At 53.2% G+C, this 21,455-nt stretch overlaps 2 protein-coding genes across 3 annotated transcripts; one reads left to right on the forward strand and one right to left on the reverse strand.

Moving 5' to 3' along the window:
* The first annotated feature begins 2,121 nt into the window (after positions 1 to 2,121).
* On the forward strand, positions 2,122 to 12,697 carry NOXA1 (NADPH oxidase activator 1). 2 transcript variants are annotated; one of them, XM_084798835.1, is made up of 12 exons: positions 2,122 to 2,448; positions 5,075 to 5,157; positions 5,950 to 6,058; positions 7,340 to 7,474; positions 7,673 to 7,780; positions 9,040 to 9,093; positions 11,226 to 11,271; positions 11,417 to 11,499; positions 11,670 to 11,824; positions 12,086 to 12,197; positions 12,319 to 12,433; positions 12,550 to 12,697. In XM_084798835.1, the coding sequence occupies exons 1-12, from the start codon at positions 2,272 to 2,274 to the stop codon at positions 12,678 to 12,680; spliced, it is 1,308 nt and encodes a 435-aa protein (XP_084654961.1). In that variant the 5' UTR covers positions 2,122 to 2,271; the 3' UTR covers positions 12,681 to 12,697. The 2 variants fall into 2 exon arrangements, with proteins under 2 accessions (XP_084654961.1, XP_084654962.1); XM_084798836.1 differs by lacking the exon at positions 7,673 to 7,780.
* A 36-nt stretch (positions 12,698 to 12,733) lies between these two features.
* Positions 12,734 to 17,892, reverse strand: ENTPD8 (ectonucleoside triphosphate diphosphohydrolase 8). Its single transcript, XM_084798829.1, has 10 exons — positions 17,676 to 17,892; positions 16,678 to 16,819; positions 16,473 to 16,590; positions 15,557 to 15,707; positions 15,250 to 15,409; positions 14,906 to 15,133; positions 14,543 to 14,806; positions 14,241 to 14,351; positions 13,761 to 13,895; positions 12,734 to 13,647 (listed from the first exon to the last, which is right to left on the reverse strand). The coding sequence occupies exons 2-10, from the start codon at positions 16,801 to 16,803 to the stop codon at positions 13,456 to 13,458; spliced, it is 1,485 nt and encodes a 494-aa protein (XP_084654955.1). The 5' UTR covers positions 16,804 to 16,819; positions 17,676 to 17,892; the 3' UTR covers positions 12,734 to 13,455.
* Between the last annotated feature and the right edge of the window lie 3,563 nt (positions 17,893 to 21,455).

The following is a 21,455-nucleotide window of genomic DNA, read 5'->3' on the forward strand; positions in this document are numbered from 1 at the left end:
ATACACACTCAGGGGAAGTCACCGTGACTGGCCTCTAGGGCTCATCAGAGGGTCCTTGCAGAGCTTGGGACAACCATGCAACATAAGAAAATGGCCCGTCTTAGTTAATTTCTATTGCTGCATAGGCACCATGACCAAGGCAACTTACAGAAGAAAGAATGTACTTGGAGCTTCCAGTTCTAAGAATGAGTCCATGTGCACCAGGGCGGAGGCATGGTGGCAGGTAGGCAGACATGGCACCACAGCAGTAGCTGAGAGCTTCCATCTCGATCTGAAAGCATGAGACAAAGAGCAAGAGGGCTAGCTGGGAATGGTACAGGCTTTTTGCCCAATCCCCAGTGGCACACCCCCTCCAACAAGGCCACACCTCCTGGTCCTTCCCAAACAGTTCCACCAATGGGGAGGCCAAGCACTCAAACATATGAGCATGTGGGAGGCCATTCCAACTCAAACCACCGCACGGGCTATGGAGCACTGTAGGAAGAATCCATAGAAAAGAAAATGGGCAGGTGGAGCTGGGATGGCAGGGATGGAGGCTAGGCTGGGCTTCCAGGAAGAGCCAAAAAAGGGGGAGTGCCCAGTCGGCTCGGGACAGTGCGGGATCTGGGTATTGAGGCCGAATGGCTGCACCAGAACTTAAAGAAGGCAGATTAGCAACTTCTACCCACTCCAGGCAGCAGTTAAGGGAAACCCAGGGCCGCAGAGGAATGCCAAGGGACACAGAGCCCCAGAGAGCTCAGGATTACAAGCTCTGCTGAGCACCAACAGGAGGCTGACACCTTCTACAGGATCCCATTCAGTCTCATAAAGGCCTTGGTGGGACAGAATTGGTCATTGCTATTGTTACACATAAGGATACAGGGATGAAAAGTTAAGCAGTTCTGGGGTCACATATGGGATCAACCAGCAGACAAACAGGGGTAATGGGCTTAAGTTACAGTGGGTTGGGTGCTGTGGATTTTTTTTTTTTTTAAGATTTATTTATTATGCATACAGTGCTACAGTGCTCTGCCTGCATGTACACCTGCCGGCCAGAAGAGGGCACCAGATCCCATTATAGATGGCTGTGAGCCACCATGTTGTTGCTGGGAATTGAACTCAGGATCTCTGGAAGAGCAGTCAGTGCTCTTAACCTCTGAGTCATCTCTCCAGCCCTGGTGCTGGGGTTCTTAATTTCACGAGTCAACCTGGCCATTCCATGGTGCCCCAAGTGTCAGAGAGGAAACTTTAGTAGAGATTAACGTTTGTATCAACAGCTTTGGCTCAGGCTTAAGACTCCCCATACTGTGGGTGAGCCTCATCCAAGCAGAATGCTTGGTTTTGTCTTTTGTTTTTTTTTTCGAGACAGGGTCTCTCTGTGTTAGTGCTGGCTGTCCCGGACTCACTTTGTAGACCAGGCTGGCCTCGAACTCACAATGATCTGCCTACCTCTGCCTCCCGAGTGCTGGGATTAAAGGCCTGCGCCACCACGCCCGGCTAGCAAGCAGAATTTTTTGAAGGTGGCCTTCAACCTCCAGGTGTCCTGCAGAGTCCATACCGGGCTGTCCCACCTGTATATACAGGGACACAAGCACTGTCCGATGGGTAGTATTTTCTGGAGAGTTGTGATCACACAGGGTAAAGGGCGTGTGGAAGAAGACCCAGTCCCAGTGGCCACACTCGCAGCGGGGAGGAACAGCCAGGCCAGTGCCCACTGCCAGAGAAAGGCCTCCCCAGCTGCAAAACCAGAAACCAAAAAGCTTACGCCTGACTCCGAGGCCCCAACCTGGCTTCTGAGCGCCTTGGCTGGCCCCACGGCAGCTGTGATGGAGTGGGCCCGGCTTGAGGGAGGGGAGTGGTCACGCCGAGCGGGAGGCAAGAACTGGGGGGCGGGGTACGCGAGAAGGAGTGTCCATGTGGGGATGAGCGTGGCGTTATTGGCGCTGAGCTGGCCCGGGGTGTGGACAGAGACGCCTGGCGGATGAAGGGGCGTGGCTATGTGATCGGAGACCCGGGTCCTCAGTCCTGGGAACCGGGTTAGGTGGCCCAAGGCAGCGGGGCCTCAGACAGGTGCCTGGGGCAGGGGCGGAGCGTCGGTCTCAACTCAGAGTGTCACAACTCCTGTCGTCTGGCGCGCCTTAGCCGGGTGGCACTAGCTGCTTCTCGCTGCTGTCCTGGTCCCGAGGTCGCCTTGCCCCTGGCCCACAGCCCCCCAGTTTCTGTGGGACATCCTCCTCCTGCCCCGCTCTCTCGGGCTATAATCGCTAATTTCCTTCGCCGCAAAGCAGCCCCATGAGCTCTCTAGGGGATCAGGTACGAGACTGGCACCAGGGGGTACTGGCCGTGGCGCGCGAAGACTGGGATTGCGCGCTGCGCCTCTTCTCAGTCGTCCGGGAGCCGTCGGCCAAGATGTCCTTTAACATGGGCTGCGTGCACCTGATGGCAGGGGATCCCGATGCTGCTCTACGGGTAAGCGCCCCCGGGAAGACGCGACTGAGGACCTGAATCCTTCCTTATCTTCCAGCGGACACCGCGGGAAAGGACACCCTTTTCCACTTCATAGTCAACCTGGAATCCCTTTACGCTGTCGATTACCTAGAAATTGTTCTTTAACTAATGTTCCCTCTTACCGGCTGTATGAAGCAAGTAGGAGCTATGAGCTTCGGAGATACCACTCTTAGCTGAGGCTAGAATGGGGCAGTCTCCGCAGACACATGAGCCAAATGCAGCAGTCCTGTTCCAGGTCAGGCCAGCCCAGGCTCAGATGCTCAACACTGCGGCAGGGGTATAACCCAAGGCAGGCTGGGGGCCAGGTCGGCGTCAGCAGGCAGGGGCTCTGCTGGTCCTGGGAAGGTGTGTGTGTGTGGGGGGGGGGGAAACAGATTTCGACAGATACTTGTGGGTGATGGTGGCACACACAGTCTGCCTTCCCAATTCTGAGCACTCACATGTCTCCCCATTCGCTTCTCAAAGAACAGGGATGCCGGGCGGGCGTGGTGGCACAAGCCTTTAATCTCAATACTCGGGAGGCAGAGGCAAGTGGATCTCTGTGAGTTCGAGGCCAGCCTGGTCTACAGAGCGAGTCCAGGACAGCCAAGGCTACACAGAAAAAATCCTGTCTCGGAAAAAAAAAAATCAAAGCACAGGGATGCTCAGAGAGGCACACATTAGAGGAGGCATCAGGGCATTTCTGGTTCGTGTTCATTAATGAAAGCTATTCCGGGGTGTGAGATGCAAACCCCACACACCCTGCCTACAACGCAGATGTTCTCACTGGTCACGTGGACACCACACAGATGAGAAGCAAACATGCCCAGCACCAAGGATAAGAGAAGAAAAACTGCATTGTGTGGAGATGGTCTCTTCTATTAGCTCCTTCTTTTAAAAAAATGTTTTTAAACGATTTATTTATTTTGTGTATATGTGTGCACACCTGCAGGCCGGAAGAGGGCACCAGATCTCATTATAGATGGTTGTGAGCCACCATGTGGTTGCTGGGAATTGAACTCAGGACCTTTGGAAGAGCAGCCAGTGCTCTTAACCTCTGAGCCATCTCTCCAGTCCCTTTCTTGATTTTTTTTTTCGGTGTGTTTTTGTTTTCTGTTTTGTTTTGGTTTTTCAAGACAGGGTTTCTCTGTGTAGCCTTGGCTATCCTGGACTTACTTTGTAGACCAGGCTGGCCTCGAACTCACAGAGATCCACCTGCCTCTGCCTCTCTGCCTTTTGAGTGCTGGGATTAAAGTCATGAGCCACCACGCCCAGATCTCTTTCTTGGAATTTTAATATGATATATTTATTTGTTTGTTTACATATGTGTATAAGTCAGGAGACAACTTGTGGGAGTCAGCTTTCTCCCCCCACCATGTGGACCTTGTGATCAAACTCAGGTCCTTAGGCCTGGTAATGCAACCTTACCCACGGAGCCATCTCTTCTATTATTTCTTACATATTCACCTGTGCCTACAATTGCTTCAGTAATTGTTTCTTCACTAAAAAGTTACCGTTTGAGCCAGGCATGGTGGCGCATACCTGTAATCCCAGCACTGTGGAGGCAGAGGCAGGAGGATCTCTAAGTTCGAGGCCAGCCTGGTCTACAAAGTGAGTTCCAGGACAGCCGGGACCACACAGAGAAACCCAATCTTGAAAAACAAGGCAAAACAAAACAAAAACCAAAAGGGTTATTGTTCAGAAAAGGAAATGTACTGGTCTGTTACCAGGTGGTTCCATGGTGAGTCACGCACTCACCTCCTCACACTGTAACTAGAGAGGGGTTTGAAAGGGTCTGCCATAAGAGGACCGGGCACTGCCTTGTGTCAATAAAGAATATATGAGTACAAGCATGGGCGTATCAGCTAGACCCGGAAACACAAGACACCGGGGTATAACTGCAATAAGGAAGTCTAAGCGTGCACTTTGACCTGCCACTTGTAGTGTTGACTGTATCTGCAAGCAGCCACCCCATCTCCAGGCTGATTGTGGGACTTGAAAACTCCGAAGTTACATCCAGTTCAACAATCGGTCCCTCCACCTGGTCAGATGTGGCGTCAGGGCTAAGTGGTGGCCGCTTCCCCTGCCGGGGACACACATTTCTGAGTCTGATTTGAGGAGCTGTGCAGATTTATTCATGTATTTTATGTATGTGAGTGTTCTGTCCTCACGTATGCCTGTACACCAGAAGAGGACTTCGGATCCCATTACTGAGGGCTGTGAAATGCCGTGAGGTTTCTGGGAATTGAACTCAGGACCTCTGGAAGAGCAGCCCTCTCCAGCCCCTGAAATGAGACTTTAAAAATCCAAAAATCTTACACAAGCCTGTCTCCCAGAGTTAACTGTTACTCACATTTTGGAGCATTTTCTTCTAGCTCCGTGCTCACTGTGTACAAATTCGGTTTCTAAGCCACAGGGATGTGGCCCTGAGCCTATTGTGAGGTGCGGCCTGGCAGCTGGGAAACGGGTGCAGCAGCGCATCCTTCCACCTGTGGCTTTGCAGGAAGCTGCCGCACAGCTTTCATGAGCACGCACATTTCCACGTGCAGTTGTGGCACTGGGTTCTCGGTTACTGAGCTTGGTGTCCCACAAGCATCTTTGTCTCTAGGCATTTCACCAAGCAGTGGCCAAGGACACCTGCATGGCTGTTGGTTTCTTCCAGCGAGGGGTGGCCTACTTCCTTCTGGAAAGGTGAGCACAGTGGGATCCCGGGTTCCTTATTGGATGGTTCTTGTAAACCCGTTGTTTCTGCAAACCCCGTGTTTGCACCCACTTCCTTCCCTGTTTCCTCTGGATCCCTCATAGCCTGGAAAAGGATTCTCTGGATAGGCTAGAGCGCACGCGCGCACGCACACACACACACACACATACACCGTCCTTGTCTCTGTCAAGAGTCAGCAGTACTTTCTCAACATGCCTGGTTTTCTCCTCGTGTCTGTCGTAGTGAGAACACTGTTTCTAGTCAGTTTCCAGATGTGAAAACCAGGGCTTCTCCCAGCATGTGGACGGCCACGCGGCTTTCTGAGAGGCAAGGATAGTCAGGGCTGCAGGCTCCAGTTAGCCAGGAGGGTGACTGGGGGAAGTGCAGTGTCTGGTGGGGAACAGAGATTTCATCCAGAGTTGCAAGTTCAGAGACTAGTAAAGGGCCTCATAAGCCTAGACCCTGAGAGGCGGGAAGAGAGAGCACAGGACAGTAGGAAGGGGGGTTGGGGCGTAGGCCAGGGCCGCTGCCAGGCACAGAGCGCAGGTGTCAGGCTGTGCAGAATTAAACTTCCACTAAGCACACTGGTCTGGATTTGAGGACCCACGAAGTGCTAATATCTAGCTGAGTACTATTGCCTCCAGGTCTCCCAGAGCTGACACAGAAAGAAGGATGGGTAGGGCACCCAGAAGCCACGCTTCCCCGGTTCAGCCCCTCCCCTGTGGCTATTGAGAGCCCCCCCACCCCCCCCACCTCTCCCACCCCCCCACCCCTGCCTACAGGTTCCAGGAGGCCACGTCTGACTTCCAGCTGGCCCTGGCACAGCTGAGGGGCAATGCTGCCATTGACTACACACAACTGGGCCTGCGTTTCAGATTACAAGCCTGGGAGGTAAGTGAGCATTCGGCTCGCGCAGAGTTCAGAGGCCAAGCAGTGTCACTGGGGCTTGAGATACGCTCTGTGACCCTGGGGTACTGTGGGAGGGGGGACCTGGGGTTCATGGGAGTTCTAAGATTCTGCTGCCATGGCCCTGGATTGCAACGGGGGGGGGGGGTCCAATAGTGTAGTCTAAGATTCTGACTGGAGTCTGGAGTGTTGTCAGGGTTGTCACCTTTGTGATGGTGTTACTGTCATGGTCAGCCATGTGGAATGAGGTGTCCAGCCAAAGCCTTTTGGAACCCTGAAATTCACTTGATTGCCCAAAGGAGACTGGAGTGGCAGGGAAGGGGGGCTAACATGGGCTCGTGTGTGAGAAAAGGAGGAGAGAGTTGAGCATCATGACAAGGCGACAGACCAGCTTGGGGGCAACGGGGCTGGCTCAGATGCGCCAGAGGAAATAGTAGCATCAGAGAGCCAAAGAAGATCAGGTAGGTTTCTCTCCTTGTAGCGGAGCTAAGTCCACTGTGTTTACCTCTCCAGGGTAAAGGGAGGATGGGCTCGCAGCATCATGTGAGTTCACGTTACTGAGGATGTAGGCTAGCCTGTGAGAGTGCTCTGTTTCGCTGCATGTGCGGTTCTGAGTGTCCGTGGACTGCCAATGGGAAAGCATTAGACCCAGAGTTACAGGGAGCAGTTGATGGTGGTGGCAGGGTGTGGGACTAGGAGGTGTCAGCCAAGGAGATACTTTGTGAGCCACCATGTGAGAGTTGGGACTCTAACCCAAGTCCTCTGGAAGAGCAACAAGTAAGTACTCTTAACCACTGAGCCATCTCTCCAACTGCCCTCCATGGCCCCACAGGAAGATACTTAAAAGGGAAAGCTACTTATGCTGTTTCAAGTTTATTAAAAAAAAAAAAGCGCAAAATAGCCAGGCGGTGGTGGTGCACACCTTTAATCCCAGAACTCGGGAGGCAGAGGCAGATGGGTCGCTGTGAGTTCAAGGCCAGTCTGGTCTACAAAGTGAGTCCAGGACAGCCAAGGCTACACAGAAAAACCCTGTCTCGAAAAAAACAAAACAAACAGACAAAAAGCCCAAAGTAAAACATCAGGACCAAACAGATACAGGGCATGACTTCTCCGCATCTGAAAATAAAGCCATCCAGGCAGCAGGTGGCCTGGTCCCTACCTCAAGTGTCAGGTGAACATACAGAATAACTTTCAGCTACTGTGACTGGAGACCTCCAGTGAGGGCGGGGGACTGGCCCCTGCTGCCTTGTCTGCCCTTGTTCCTAGGTCTTATACAACATGGCATCAGCACAGTGCCGGGCAGGGCTCTGGACCAAGGCTGCCGGGACTCTGGCGGAGGCCATCTCCAAATGGTCAGAGGAGGCCCGAGATAGCCTGGACATTGCCCTGGACCAAGTGCAGGTGAGAGACAGGCCCGGAGTCATCTTCTGTACCTTCTCCTTCAAGACTAAACTGGATGACACGGAGAGAGGTAGCCTGGGTGCCCCCTACTTCCTGTAGCATGTCACACATGATGATGGAAGCCCGAGCAGCCCCTTTGATGTCTAGGCCCCCGGCTCTCGCAGCCATGGCCACCCAGGTTTATGTGCTCCACCCCAGAAACAGGTACCCCTGCACCTGCGGCAAGTCCCCAAAGGGGAGGTCTTCCAGCCTCCCAGGCAACACTTAAAGCATCTGGAGCCTGTGGATTTCCTCGGCAAGGCTAAGGTAAAACACCAGGGTGTTTTCCAGCTTGGCTACCAGCTGCCAAAATGTGGCCTGTGTCAAGCTCACGGTGTGGCGCCCCTGCACTAGGCATCTAGTGTGTTTATGAGGCCAGTTGGGTGTAGCCTCGGCCACTTGAAAGTCAGGTGGGTAGAAAGTGGGCACAAGGCTCTAGGTGTTTGGGTGAGTGTTTATATATGAGGCTGTAGACCTGAAGGCAGGACTTACCAGAAGTCAGCTTTAAAGAAGGGGGCTCAGGCCAGGTGGTGGTGGCGCACGCCTTTAATCCCAGCACTCGGGAGGCAGAGGCAGGTGGATCGATGTGAGTTCGAGGCCAGCCTGGTCTACAAAGCAAAGTCCAGGACAGAGCCAAGGCTACACAGAGAAACCCTGTCTTGAAAAAACAAAACCAAACAAACAACAAACAAAAAAAAAGAAAGGGCGCTCAGGCCCTTTGACAGGAACCCCGTGGCGGTGCTCCCTCAGCCCGCACTCTTCTAGATAGGTCCAGTGTCTGTGCGTTTCCATGTGTTCCTGCACCTCTGCTACAGACAGCAAGGTCCCAGAAGTGGGTGGCCAGCCAAGGCCATATCAATGCCCCTAAACCACAGGCTGTGATGAAGTGTCCCCACCTCCCAATGTAAAAGAGGAATCCAAAAAAACAGTCACTTGCTCTGTCACAAAGAAGGGCCACTGATGACCCCTGGGCTGGCCACACACCCATGGTCATTTGCGAGAGCACTGTGCTGGACCCACCAATGCTGTGTGACTGTGGGCAGCTGCCTGAGGTGCACACTGCCTGTGAGTGACCCCTCAGGCAGACTGAGTATAGGTAGGGACACTGTTCTCTGGTCACAGAAACAAGAGTGTTTAACAAGTTGTACTAAAATTAAGTTGAGCCGGGCATGGTGGTGCACGCCTTTAATCCCAGCACTCAGGAGGCAGAGGCAGGCGGATCACTGTGAGTTCGAGGCCAGCCTGGACTACAAAGTGAGTCCAGGACAGCCAAGGCTACACAGAGAAACCCTGTTTCGAAAAAAAATAAATAAAATAAAATTAAGTTGATACTATTAGTGCATATGGTTTTTTCCATCCTACTTTTTTTTTTTTTTTAGTTGTAGTGGTCCAGCAGCCTTGAGCTAGGTATACAACACACACTCTGCAGAGTACAGCCACACACAGGAGTAGTGGGAACTGGGGACCTGGAGGAGCAGACCCGATGGGACCCCTAATCCAGCTGCATCCCTGCCCCCCCCCACTAGGTGGTGGCTTCTGTCATCCCTGACAACCACAACCCAGACGTCCGGCATCAGCAGGTAGGTGGGTGGGTGTCGAGCAGATGAATGTGCTATTGGCCTGGCTCTGCAGAACTGTGGCCCTGACAAGGGAAGCAAGGCTTCAGCAGGATGGGCCAAGGGCTTGAGCCCCATGGTGGGAAGGCCTTGAGCATGTGGGTGCCTCTCCTCCCGTGGCCTGACACCTGAGACCTTCAGAGAGGTGGCACCCACCACATCCCTAACTCCTCCTGAGAGACAGCTCTAACAAGGCAGGGATGGCTGGTCACTCTTATTTGTTCGCCTGTCAGGAGCCAAAGAATAAGTCTAAGTAAGCTTCTGGTAAAGCAGGCAGCCAGGGATTTGGTAAGAGTCAGCCATACCAGGGCATGGCTAGCAGGGCAACTCAGTGGCACACACTCAACAGCTTGGGAGGAGACAGGGCAGGAGGCCCAAGCCACGCAACCTTCCTTCCTGGCCGTTGCAAGGCTCCAGAGCCCCTGGGTGGAGGGGATTCAGGCAGGAACTCTTGCTGCCCTGTAGCAGCCACCCCAGGAGCCATGGTGAGCACTTTGAGAAGATTTGACATAGGCTTATTACAAGACACAGGACAGGGCTGGAGAGATGGCTCAGAGGTTAAGAGCACTGCCTGTCCCTCCAAAGGTCCTGAGTTCAATTCCCAGCAACCACATGGTGGCTCACAACCATCTATAATGAGATCTGGTGCCCTCTTCTGGTGTACAGGTGTACGGTGTACATGAAAACAGAGCACTGTATACATTTAAAAAAAAAAAAAACACAGGACAGTCGCCTCCACGTTACCTCTCTCCAGTATTCAGTTCACTCCAACCCCGCAGTTCACTGTCCTTAAGAGCAACTGTATCCTTCACAGCTGTGCTCAAAACCCCCAGGTACCAACACCTGCAGCTCCTGTCCTGGTGCTAAGCCTCACTAGGGCACACATTGCCTTTCCTAGTCTCCCTTAAACCACTTCACAAATCACACCCATGGGTGCCCGACAGAGGGCAGAGGTTTCTACCTCCTCTCCAACTCAGGGCGCCCTAGGCTGGACACCTCCGTAGAGTCTGTCCTGCTCTCCTCAGGGTTGATGGGGAAGGCACCCATTGAGAGCCGGAGATTGATAGAGGCCCGGTCCACCGCTGATGCTGGGCAGACTGTGGACTCAGGGGCTGGGGGGACTCAACCCTGTCCCAAGGTGTGTCCAGGCCTACCATGAATTTACTCCCAAATAGGTTTGCTAATGACTTCCTGCTAACTGCTGGCCAAGCTCCCAGATTATATCCCTCACCACTGACTGCCAGGGCGAAGCCCGAGGAGTTTCTTCCTTGAATCCAGACCCACCACCTCAGACCCCTGAGGTCCAGGTCCCACTCCCAGGACCACTTTTTAAAAATAAAATAATTGTTTATTTAAAAAAAAAATCCAACAAAGGTAGGGACTGGAGAGATGGCTCAGATGCTCTTCCAAGAGTCCTGAGTTCAATTCCCAGCAACCACATGATGGCTCACAACCATCTGTAACGAGATCTGGTGCCCTCTTCTGGCCTGCAGGTGTACATGCAGGCAAAACATTGTATACATAATGAATAAATAAATCTTTTTTAAAAAAATCTAACAAGGCCGGGCGGTGGTGGCGCACGCCTTTAATCCCAGCACTCGGGAAGCAGAGGCAGGCGGATCACTGTGAATTCGAGGCCAGCTTGGTCTACAAAGTGAGTCCAGGACAGCCAAGGATACACAGAGAGACCCTGTCTTGGAAAACAAACAAACAAAAATCCAACAAAGGTAAAAGCGCATCAAGGAATGTCTAGGAAATACCACTGTACAACAACCTCGCTCACAGATGCAGAACTTAACAACTAGAAAATAGCCAGGGTACCAACTTAAGTAAGAACACTTCAAAGGAGTCAGAGTGCCAAGATGACCGCAGATGGTGTGTGTGTGATGACCCACAGTCTTTTTTTTTTTCATTTTATTTTATTTTATTTATTATATATATTATTAATTTATTCATATTACATCTTAATTGTTATCCCATCCCTTGTATCCTCCCATTCCTCCCTCCCTCCCGCTTTCCCCCTACTCCCCTCCCCTATGACTGTCACTGAGGACCCACACTCTTAAGGTCCTGCTAACCTCTGTCTTCCTTCGCAGAGGTCCCAGGTGGAGCAAGTTGGCCAACAGTCTCCTCCAGCCATGGGTAAGAGGGCCCCGAGCAATAGGGGTAAGAGGAGCCACCTTAGGAGAGCTGGGACATGGGCACTTGTCCCTTAAGGAAAGTGTGGGGACAGGGACAGCTACCTGCCAGTCATTCCTCTACTTTAAAGTGTCTCCTTTATGGAAAGGTGGTCACATACGCCCTGCTCTGTGCTCCAGTTTGCTGGCATCCGGAGGGCCCGGCCCCTCTGAAGACTCCTCAGGAGCTGGGGTAAGAGCTGCCCTGCTCTCCAGTCCCTCTTTACCAGCCACTTGAAGCAAGGAAGGCCCTACCTACCTCAGATTCTGTCTTCCAGCTTTCCGTCCAGCCTGTACTCTGTCCCCTTGGGTCCCAGGACCAAGCTGCCTTTAAAGACTATGGAAGCCTGCTTCTGTCCCCAGGGAGCAGCTGCAAAGGACCCTGAGCCCTCGGAGGCTGTCACCGTGCAGTGCCACTTTACTGTGCCCCTGAAGGCCGCAAGAGGAACTGGCCTGTCCAGTTTTCGGAAGCTGCTGGCCCAAGCGCTCGTTCACCAGGCCCAGACAGGGCAGCTCAGGTGAGTTAGGCAGCTGTAGGGGTGGGGACCCTATGCTACAGGAGAAAAGGGTGGGCCTGAGCTACAAGGAAGTGAGGGTTCTGAACCGTATAGATGAAGTTTGTTGTTGTTTTCCTCTGAACTGGTCACTTTTCAGGCCCAGGAAGGAACCAAAGCTAAGGCCTCCTTAGCTCTATGCCTACAAAGCTAGGCAGCCACTGAAGTAAGGGCTGGGCATACTCCCCTACACAGTGTACCCCACCCTCAGGACTCTCTTTGCAGTTACAAAGCCCCAGGGCAGGAGTCCTGGATCGCCATCCCCTCGGAGGAGTCCCTGCAGAGTGTGTGGAGGAATGTGGCCACGGGCCCAAGAGGACTGCAGCTGCAGTGCCGGGTGAGCTGCGCGCGCGCGCGCTGTGTGTGTAGATTGTGACGCTACTGCTGGCCCCCCCAGCAGGCGGAGGGGAAGCCAGTCTTTCGTGCCACCCTTGCAGCCCACTCTTCTGCCACCACAGGGGGCCTGGGGCCGGCCAGTCCTCTACCAAGTAGTAGCTCAGCACAGCTACCCAGCCCAAAGACCTGAGGATTTGGACTTCCGCCAAGGGGACACAGTGGATGTTCTGTGTGAAGGTAGAACCGGGCTGCCCCTTTTCCACGCTGCTGGATCGCCCGGGCCTGGTGGGGGCTCTGCTCTCTAGGGCTCCGCCTTCGCTGTAAGCAGACGTAGCGCCAACATGTCTCCACAGTGGACGACGCGTGGCTGGAGGGGCACCGAGATGGCCGCATCGGCATTTTCCCCAAGTGCTTTGTGGTCCCAGCTGGCGCCCGTGTGGAAGCCGCACCTGTTCCAGGACCCCGGCCAGGAGACCAGCACTAGCAAGAAATACTGTGACCAAGAGCAGTTTTATTTTTATTTTTAAAGCCTTTTAAATTTATTAAATATACAGTGTTTTGCCTGCATGTACACCTGCGTACCAGAAGAGGGCACCATATCTCATTATAGATGGTGGTGAGCCACTATGTGGTTGCATGGGAATTGAACTCAGGACCTTTGGAAGAGCAGGCAGTGTTCTTAAACCTCTGAGCCGTCTCTCCAGCCCCACACAGTTTTAATTTAAACAAATGAAATGAACGAGCAAAAGCTGTCCCCTTTACCTCAATTTGATCTGTATTCTGGGACTGATGATAAAAAGGATCCAACAAGAGGTTCTTGCATGAAGGAGGATGCGCTGACACACAGACCCGGGGTCTGACTCCTCCGTCCATCTGACTATAATGAGGAAGCAGCGAGTCTCTGATGGACTGGCCACAGCCTCCAGAGGTGGCCCTATTCCCACATCTGCCCCTCCCCAGAAACCCTCCTGTGTCCATCCCTTGGACCACTCTGGTCCCCGTAGCCAGTGTCCCCCTGGGGACAGAGGGGAGGAATCCGCCCTCCTGGCCTGCTTGGTAAGGGTCAGGGGTTCATGAGGGCAGGCATCTAGGACGTGCCCCAAAGGTCCTGTGTGCCAAAGGCTTTTCTTTCCTAACGACAGCTGACAGCGGCTGACAAGGCAGACAGCACAAACATTTAAGTTGTTCCTGTTGAATCCCAACACGGTCTCTGCTTTAGACACGCTGCAGCCTGTGCTGTAGCCCAGCTTGGTCTCTACCTAGTCCTCGGTCCAGAAGAGCCGGACGGCGGCCGCCCCGAGAATGCCCACGAGGGTCAGCACTGCAAACACTACTGCAGCCATCCAGATGCTGTAGCTCTGAGCCCGCCACTCGGTCAGCGCCTCGGCTGGAACCATGCCTGTCAGGTTCAGCATGAAGCCCAGCGTCCAGCCGATGTCCACACCGCCAGCCTATGAGACACGTGGCTGCTCAGGACTGCTGGGCGGGGGGTGGGGGGGCTGTTCTGGCCCCCATCCCGTTCTCACCCCGAGCCAGGCATGCTGAGGCTCTCGGTGACAGGCACCTGCTTCTGAAACTGGATGTTGGGCCAGGTCTCCTCGCTGAACCCGTAGCCCTCGAGCAGCAATACAAGGATGTAGAGGCCCGAGGCACAGTAGTCTCGCAGCCAGCGCTCCTGCCCGGGGTAGCTGGCTTCCACCTTAGGTTCCAGAAGGTAAGGAGGAAGTGACCTTGGAGCACTCCTGTCAGCTATGGTGAGGCTCCATACATCCAAACAGTCTCCAGACAGCAGTGTCACATGTTTTGGGAAGCCCTTTCATAAATCCCTGTGGACACTGTCCTCCATCCTAGAAAGGGCCTGGGGTGCAGAGGCTGATCCCCTCAGCACCCTGGACCATTTTCTACTCAAAACAGGCAACTTCCCCTGCTACCTACATGGATCTTTAGCACAAATCTCTGTCCAAGGAAACTTAGTAAAGACCCCAGAGGCAATGCTTGCTACGGTATGGGGACAGGGCTAGGACAAGTACCCAGGGTCACCCACCAGTTTCCAGGGTTTCTGACAGAACTTCCAGACCGTGTCATTGACGATGTTCAGTGGCTGCCTGGAGGTGAGGTTCAAGAAGTGGAACGTGTAGTAAAAATTGGAAAATGCCTGGGGGAGGTAGAGAAGGCTGCGCATGCCTGAAGGAGGCCCGGGACACTTTAGTCAGGCTTTCCCACAGGTGTCAGAGTCCCTAAGAGGCAGCCAGGGCACCTCCTGTTCAACCTGCCTTTGGTACCCATGGGGTCAAAAGGGTACCTGGGGAGCCAGAGAGAAGCCTGGGCTTGGGGAGCAGTACTTACATAGAACTGGCCGTGCACAGGGGGCTGGTAGACCCCGTTGAAAGCACAGTCTGCTTGGCCCTTACAGCTGGAGAAGTTGAAGAGACTCCGGAGGGCCGCCACACAGTCCCCAGGGCTGCCCAACCCTTCAACTGTGAGATTCTGGGTGATGTTCAGGGAATCCTTAGCGTGGACACAGGGTGACTCATACAGAGGCGCCAGTGGCACTGTGGCCTGGTAGCCGCTATGGTAGCATGGGTATCTGACCCGGGCCCCTGAGCTGTTCTGCAGAGAGAGGAAAGGGCGTTAACTCTAAGCCCTGGCACATTCCCACACTCCAGCCAGTGCCACCCCACCTTCCCACCGTTCAAACACCAGCCTAACCTGTGCCAGCTCAACCAGGAGCCTTCCCAGGACCTGGTCCCGCCCAAAGCAGAGGTAGCTGTGAGTGTAGACGCTGTAGTTGGCGCCGTACAGGCGGAAGGTGGCCTGGGTGCTCTCATCCAGGATGGGGCCCCGAGGCACGAAGCTTATCTGGGTGGAGGCCCCACCAAGGTCCAGAGCACCCACCAGCATGCCCTCTTCAGGCAGGATCCACTGTCCAGAGGAATACTGACCACAGATGACACGCTTAGCTCCGGGCAGCCACACTGGCCCCAGCTGCAGGCCAGCCAGCCCCAGGCGCTGGCTTCTCAGACCAGCCCCTCACCCTTAGGCTGCCCCTGCACCTTAAGGAACATCCCCAGGACATAGTTGATAGTGATCCAACCAAAGGCACCTTCATCCTGCCCATCCAGGATCTTGGCACCCCAAAAATCCACAGGAGACTTGCTCAGTGTCTGGGAGACTGCAGCTAAGATGTCTCGTGCCTGAGAGCTGTTCTTCTGGCTAGGCAGAGAGGAGCGTGGCTGGAGCAGAGCTTCGTGCCAGCCTCTGTGGTACCTCATCCCAGACTCCACTGCACTTCAAGCCAGGGTGTTCATGCCTGGATTCTGGGAGTGACCCCCCAACACATGCGACCTGTCGCTTTCTCACCTCAGCAGCCTCATTCCTGCTGTAGCTCCCAGGAACGTGGGCGTCTCCTGATGCTGGGTCTGTGGGATCAAGGCCAGTGCCTCCTCCAGGCAGCTCTTCAGGCTTTCCCCAGCTTGTGTCGGGTCAGAGGCGTAGGAAGAGATTCCGGGTCCTGAAACACAGTATCCTAGGAAAAGGCTCCAAATCTAAAGGCTAGGGCTGAACGGTGCCCCCCTCCCCCAAAGTCGTGGTCACATCCTAGTGTTAGAGTCTGTGTGTATGACTTTTTTTTTTTTTTTAAGAAGAAGGCCGTTCCCAGGTTAAATTAGGGATTTCTGAATGGGGCATGACAGTGCCTGCCTGTAATCACAGTACTCGGGAGGTTGAGGTAGGGGCTTTGAGGGTTCGAGGTCAATCTGCAATGCACAGCAAGACCCTGTCTCATATATCATCAAAGGAGACCCGGAGACAAAGCTAGTGTGGTTGCATAGTGGACCCCAAAGTCCAGTGAGGGAAAGGCAGGAAACCTCGAGTTCCTCCCACTTTGGGGCTTCTGGGGAGTCTGCCTCTGCCATGCTTGGGATGGAGAGGGACCTCAGGAAATGAACTCAGGGTCTAGCACTTGGTGGCCTCCGTCATCACCAGTGCAGTGTGGTACCTACACAGGAAGCTTCGAGATGCTAGCGAGAGGGCAGAAGTGGGGACCGAATAAGACCCTGGGTGAGGTATGCTGTCTGAGGTCTGTGTGTGGGCTCTCCTCTGAGCCAACCCAACTGTGTGACCCTGCTTCCCACTTCAATAGTCAACAGCCCTTTCTGTTAGGCTGATGTGCTTTCCCGAGGGCCTTTCGCTGAGTGGTCTCTCACACTGGGCCTCCTGTCAGCACCTCCAAGTCCAAGCCAGGCAGCAATGATCTGACCCGGCACTGTCCACTGACCTTCTATCTGGCAAGTCAGGGCCTGGCTGACCACGCCTGTGTCCTTCTCCTTGTTTGCCGGCCACTGGTACACAAACAGGGATGTGTGGGAGGAGCCGGCATCAAACACGATCCCAAACTAAGGACAACACTGGGATCAGAAAGGCGTTGGAGGCCAACATCCTGCTCACCCAGCCCAACACCCTCCTTGCTATCTGAGACAAACCTTGGTTTCTGCAGGCAGGAAAACACTGGTCGCCTTCACCAGGATGAGGATGAGCATGGTGAGGCCAGAGGCTGCTGCAACTCCCAGCAGGGCCAGGAAGACCCGTTCCTTCCAGGAGAGTCCCATAGCAGGAGGGGCTGAGCTGCAAGGTCAGGTAGATAGCAGTGGACATGGGACTCTATCCCATGGGACGCTATCCCAACCCAGCCTTCAGGGCGGGACAACTTCCTGGGAGCCTTGGAGCCATGCTACTTGGAGTGCAGGGGCCAGGTAGCATTCTTTGCTTTTTATCAAAGACATCTGTTCCTTCTTGAAATCCTAAACTCGGATTTGTCTAACGGAGATCTGAGAGGTTTTAGCTGACCCCAGATGAACCCGGGCACCTGACCAAGGAATGCCATTATCCACGGTACCCAGGACATCTGCACCCTTCTCCATAACCTTGGAGCCCGGCAGAAATCCTGAGTCCTCACAGGCACCAGCCCACCATGGACAGAGAGGATGCCAGGCAGCTCTTGGGCAGCTCTGCTCCAGAGCAAGCCTCACAGTGGATGATACTGCCCGCTGGACTCGTCAAAGCCACAGCGTTTCCTGAGCCTCCAGCACCTTGAAATTCTGCGGCTTCGTATCCTGAGGCATAGCTCCCCAAAAGGAAGACATTCCCAGTGTTTCATGAGTGGCAAAGAGAGGTTAGTACCTCCTGGGAGCAGGCTAAATGGGGGCACTGGGCATCCGAAGGAAGTGAGGAAAGAGGGGACAAGTTACCTGCCCAGAACCTGGATTGTCACCCTAATCAGCACCCAAAGCACAGTGACAACTGGGTCACAGGTAGGAACGCAGAAAACACAAACCCACCCTCTCCTCCACCTCGAGGAATGTAGGACCCAAGACTGCATAGGCATACACAAGGCCAGGTCGGGCAGTCTCCCCTCACCCAGGACAGGCAGCCCCCTACCAAAGCCAGCCCACAAGACCAGGACAGCATTGGGGCCCCTCACCTGAGCTGGAAGTCAACCTTCACGGATTGCTGGAGGAAGTTCCCTCAGCCTGTCCTCCACGCCCTGTCCCCACCCACTTGAACCTGGGGCTGTGGGAGGGGCAGATCTGCTCTCTGCCTGCTGCTGGGGTCTGGCATCTCCTCCTTTTCCTCTACATCATCAATGCCCCCCCCCCTTTCACCTTGCTGCTGGGGAGGGAAGAAGAGCAGAGCGCCCCCCTCCGTACCCCCACCCTGCCGCCCGGTGCTCAGGCTGGACTTTGGAAGTGTCCTGAATGATGGAGGAGGGAGGACTGGGGACACCCCCTCCCTGTGACTGTGGACCTTGTCCTCTGCCCTGCTCACTTGGGCCAGGCCAGAGTGGAGTCAGGTAACAGGTGACTAAAAGAGTCCAGAGGCTAGAGGGCTGGGTGCCGCCAAGCCACAAATGTAGGCGGGCCAAAGGAAGCCATTCTCTCCTTTAGACTTGGTGGGGTTTTGTTGTTGTTGTTGTTTGTTTTTGTTTGTTTTGTTTTGTTTTTTGTTTTTTGAGACAGGGTTTCTCTGTGTAGTCCTGGCTGTCCTGGACTTGCTTTGTAGACCAGGCTGGCCTCAAACTCACAGCAATGAGCCTGCCTCCTGAGTGCTGGGATTAAAGGCGTGCGCCACCACGCCCAGCTACCTGTTGCTTTTTTTTTTTTTTAACCAACAACGTAAGGTACTACTACTATAGATCAGTTGGCAGAATTGCTTACCTAACACGCACCAAAGCCCTGTGTTCAAGCCGCAGCACCACGTGAGGCCAGATGTGCAGGTGCATAGTGGCGTTCCCAGCACTCAGGGGCAGGAGGACCAGAAGCTTAAGGTCATCCTCTGAGTTCAAAGCCAGCTCGCTGGCTACATGAAACCTTGTCTCAAAAAGTGAAAACAAGAAAAGCACAGCATAGTGGCTCATGCCTTTAATCCCAGCACTCGGGAGGCAGAGGCAGGCAGATTTCTGTGAGTTCGAGGCCAGCCTGGTGTTGTGTAAGTTCTGGTTTATATATGTAAATGTGTTTTTGTCTTAATCCCAGGTGTGGGATGTGGGGGCGTCTCCAGCTTGTCCACAGCTGATAGCTGCCTCCTGAGAGGACACATGATCTTTGTCAGTCGTGAAATGTCTCGTGTAGGGGCATAGTCTTTGTAGTGGGGATAAAAGCCAGATCCAAAGAGAGACTGGGGATCTGAGAAAGAAGGCGGCTGCTGCTCCCCCTGCTGCTCCTGGCTGCTGTCGGTGCAGTCTGGTGAGAAGTTGGAGATGTCCTGAAACAGAGAGTGGACTTGTCTGAAGGAACCCAACAGCCCTAAACAGCAGGAAGGAGCTAAGGACAACAACGCCCCCTCTCCCCACTAACCTTCTTTCTCCCCTACCTGGTGTTGGGGTGTTGGAAGGGATTGGGGTGGAGTAGGGAGAAAGAATTTCAAAGAACTCAAAATAAATATCGTGATTTAAAAGTACGCCAACAGCCTGGTGTACAAATCTAGTCCAGGACAGCCAAGATAACACAGAGAAACCCTGTTTTGGGGGAAAAAAGTGAAAAAAAAAATATCTGGAGAGAGGGTTCAATGGATAAAGTGCTTGCTGTACAAGCATGAGGTCGTGAGTTCAGACACACAGCACATACACAAAAGCTAGGTGTGGTGGCACACACACATCTGCACACACACATCTCCGCACACACATCCGCACACACACATCTGCACACACACATCTGCACACACACATCTGCACACACACATCTGCACACACACATCCGCACACACACATCTCCACACACACATCTGCACACACACATCCGCACACACATCTCCGCACACACATCTGCACACACATCTCCGCACACACATCTGCACACACACATCTGCACACACACATCCGCACACACACATCTGCACACACATCCCCACACACACATCTGCACACACATCCCCACACACACATCCCCACACACACATCCCCACACACACATCTGCACACACATCCACACACACACATCTGCACACACACATCTGCACACACACATCTGCACACACACACATCCGCACACACACATCTCCGCACACACACAAACATCCGCAGTCCCAGCTCTACGGACTGGGCCAGGGAAGGAACCAGGAGACTCTCCAGTTCTTTCTTGTTGTTATTTGAGACAAGGTCTCTGTGTGTAGCCCTGGCTGTCCTGGACTCGCTTTGTAGACCAGGCTGGCCTCGAACTCACAGAGATCCGCCTGCCTCTGCCTCCCGAGTGCTGGGATTAAAGGCGTGCACCACCAATTGCTGTTTTTGGTTGGTTGGTTGATTGGTTGGTTTTTGAGACAGGGTTTCTCTATATAGCCCCCACTGCCCTGGAAATTGCGATAGACCAGGCCAGCCTCAAACTCAGCTCCACCTGCCTCTCCATGTGTCACCACTACCTGACTTTACAATATCAGATGTGACTGCCAGCAGAAGACTGCCCTGGCTGCCTCTGGTCCACAGCCTTTGTGTGCTGCTAACCCTGAGAAAACAACTTCTTCTTCTTCTTCTTCTTCTTCTTCTTCTTCTTCTTCTTCTTCTTCTTCTTCTTCTTCTTCTCCTCCTTCTTCTTCTCCCTCTTCCCCTTCCTCCTCCCACATCAATCATCAATCACATAAGTGCAGGACAGGCTAGTGACATTTTCTCAGTTGAGATTCTTTCTTCCAAAATGACTATAACTTGTGTCAAATTAATATAAAACAAGACTGCACAGACAGACAGACAGAGAAAGCTTCAGAGGAAGAGACATCCAGCATCGATTTTTGACCAATACATACCTACACATGTACACATAAATACAAACACATAAAACATATACACATGAAATAAAAATTAAATTAAAAGGGTACAATTTCCTCACTTTTACATAGCATATAGCCTGTTACCTATGCTCCCAAGCTCCCCTTCCCCACCGGTTTGCCTCACACATGCTGCACAAGGTCCCTCTCTTTATGCCTCCCGGAGTGTTCCCTGTGCAGAAGGACTTCAGTGTGCTGTCCCATGGGAGGAGATGGAGGTCCCTACTTTTTTTGACTGACTGAGAATGCTGTAAACATCCTTGCAGGGATATTTTGAAGATTTCAGCTTCATTTATTCAAGATAGCCCAAAGCCAAGGGTGGTGGCTCACACCTTTATCCTAGCGCTCCGAAGGCAGATGTGGGTAGGGCTCTGTGAGTTCCAAGCCAGCCTGGACTACATAGATGCTGTTTTTAAAAAGGAAGAGAGGGGCTGGATAGATGGCTCTGTGGTTAAGAGCACTGCCTGCTCTTCCAAAGGACCCAGGTTCAATTCCCAGCACTCACATGGCAGCTCACAACTGTCTGTAACTCCAAGATCTGACACCCTCACACCAACATACGTAAATTAAAATTAAATAAAAATTCAAAAATGAGAAAAAAGAAGCAGCCAAGAAGGGAATACTGTCATGCTTGGCAAAATCTGTTTGATCTGATATAAAATTATTCATCACAAAAGACCCAGTTTTCAAAACTAGAGTCAGTTTTTCCTTCTGGCCAATCTGACCATAAGGCGTCAGTGCAGATTTTAATTGCATTTGTCTCAGGATTGAGATGTTGGACATCTGTCCACGGACATACCTACATGTGTTTATCACAACCCTTCCTGAACTGTCCTCTTCTGTTTGTGCTTACTTTAAGACTCTGTTTAAGCCAGGCGGTGGTGGCACATGCCTTTACTCCCAGCACTTGGGAGGCAGAGACAGGTAGATTGCTGTGAGTTCGAGGCCA

This window comes from Acomys minous, assembly GCF_964271855.1.
Source record: "Acomys minous genome assembly, chromosome: 10".
Classification (NCBI taxonomy): Eukaryota; Metazoa; Chordata; class Mammalia; order Rodentia; family Muridae; genus Acomys; species Acomys minous.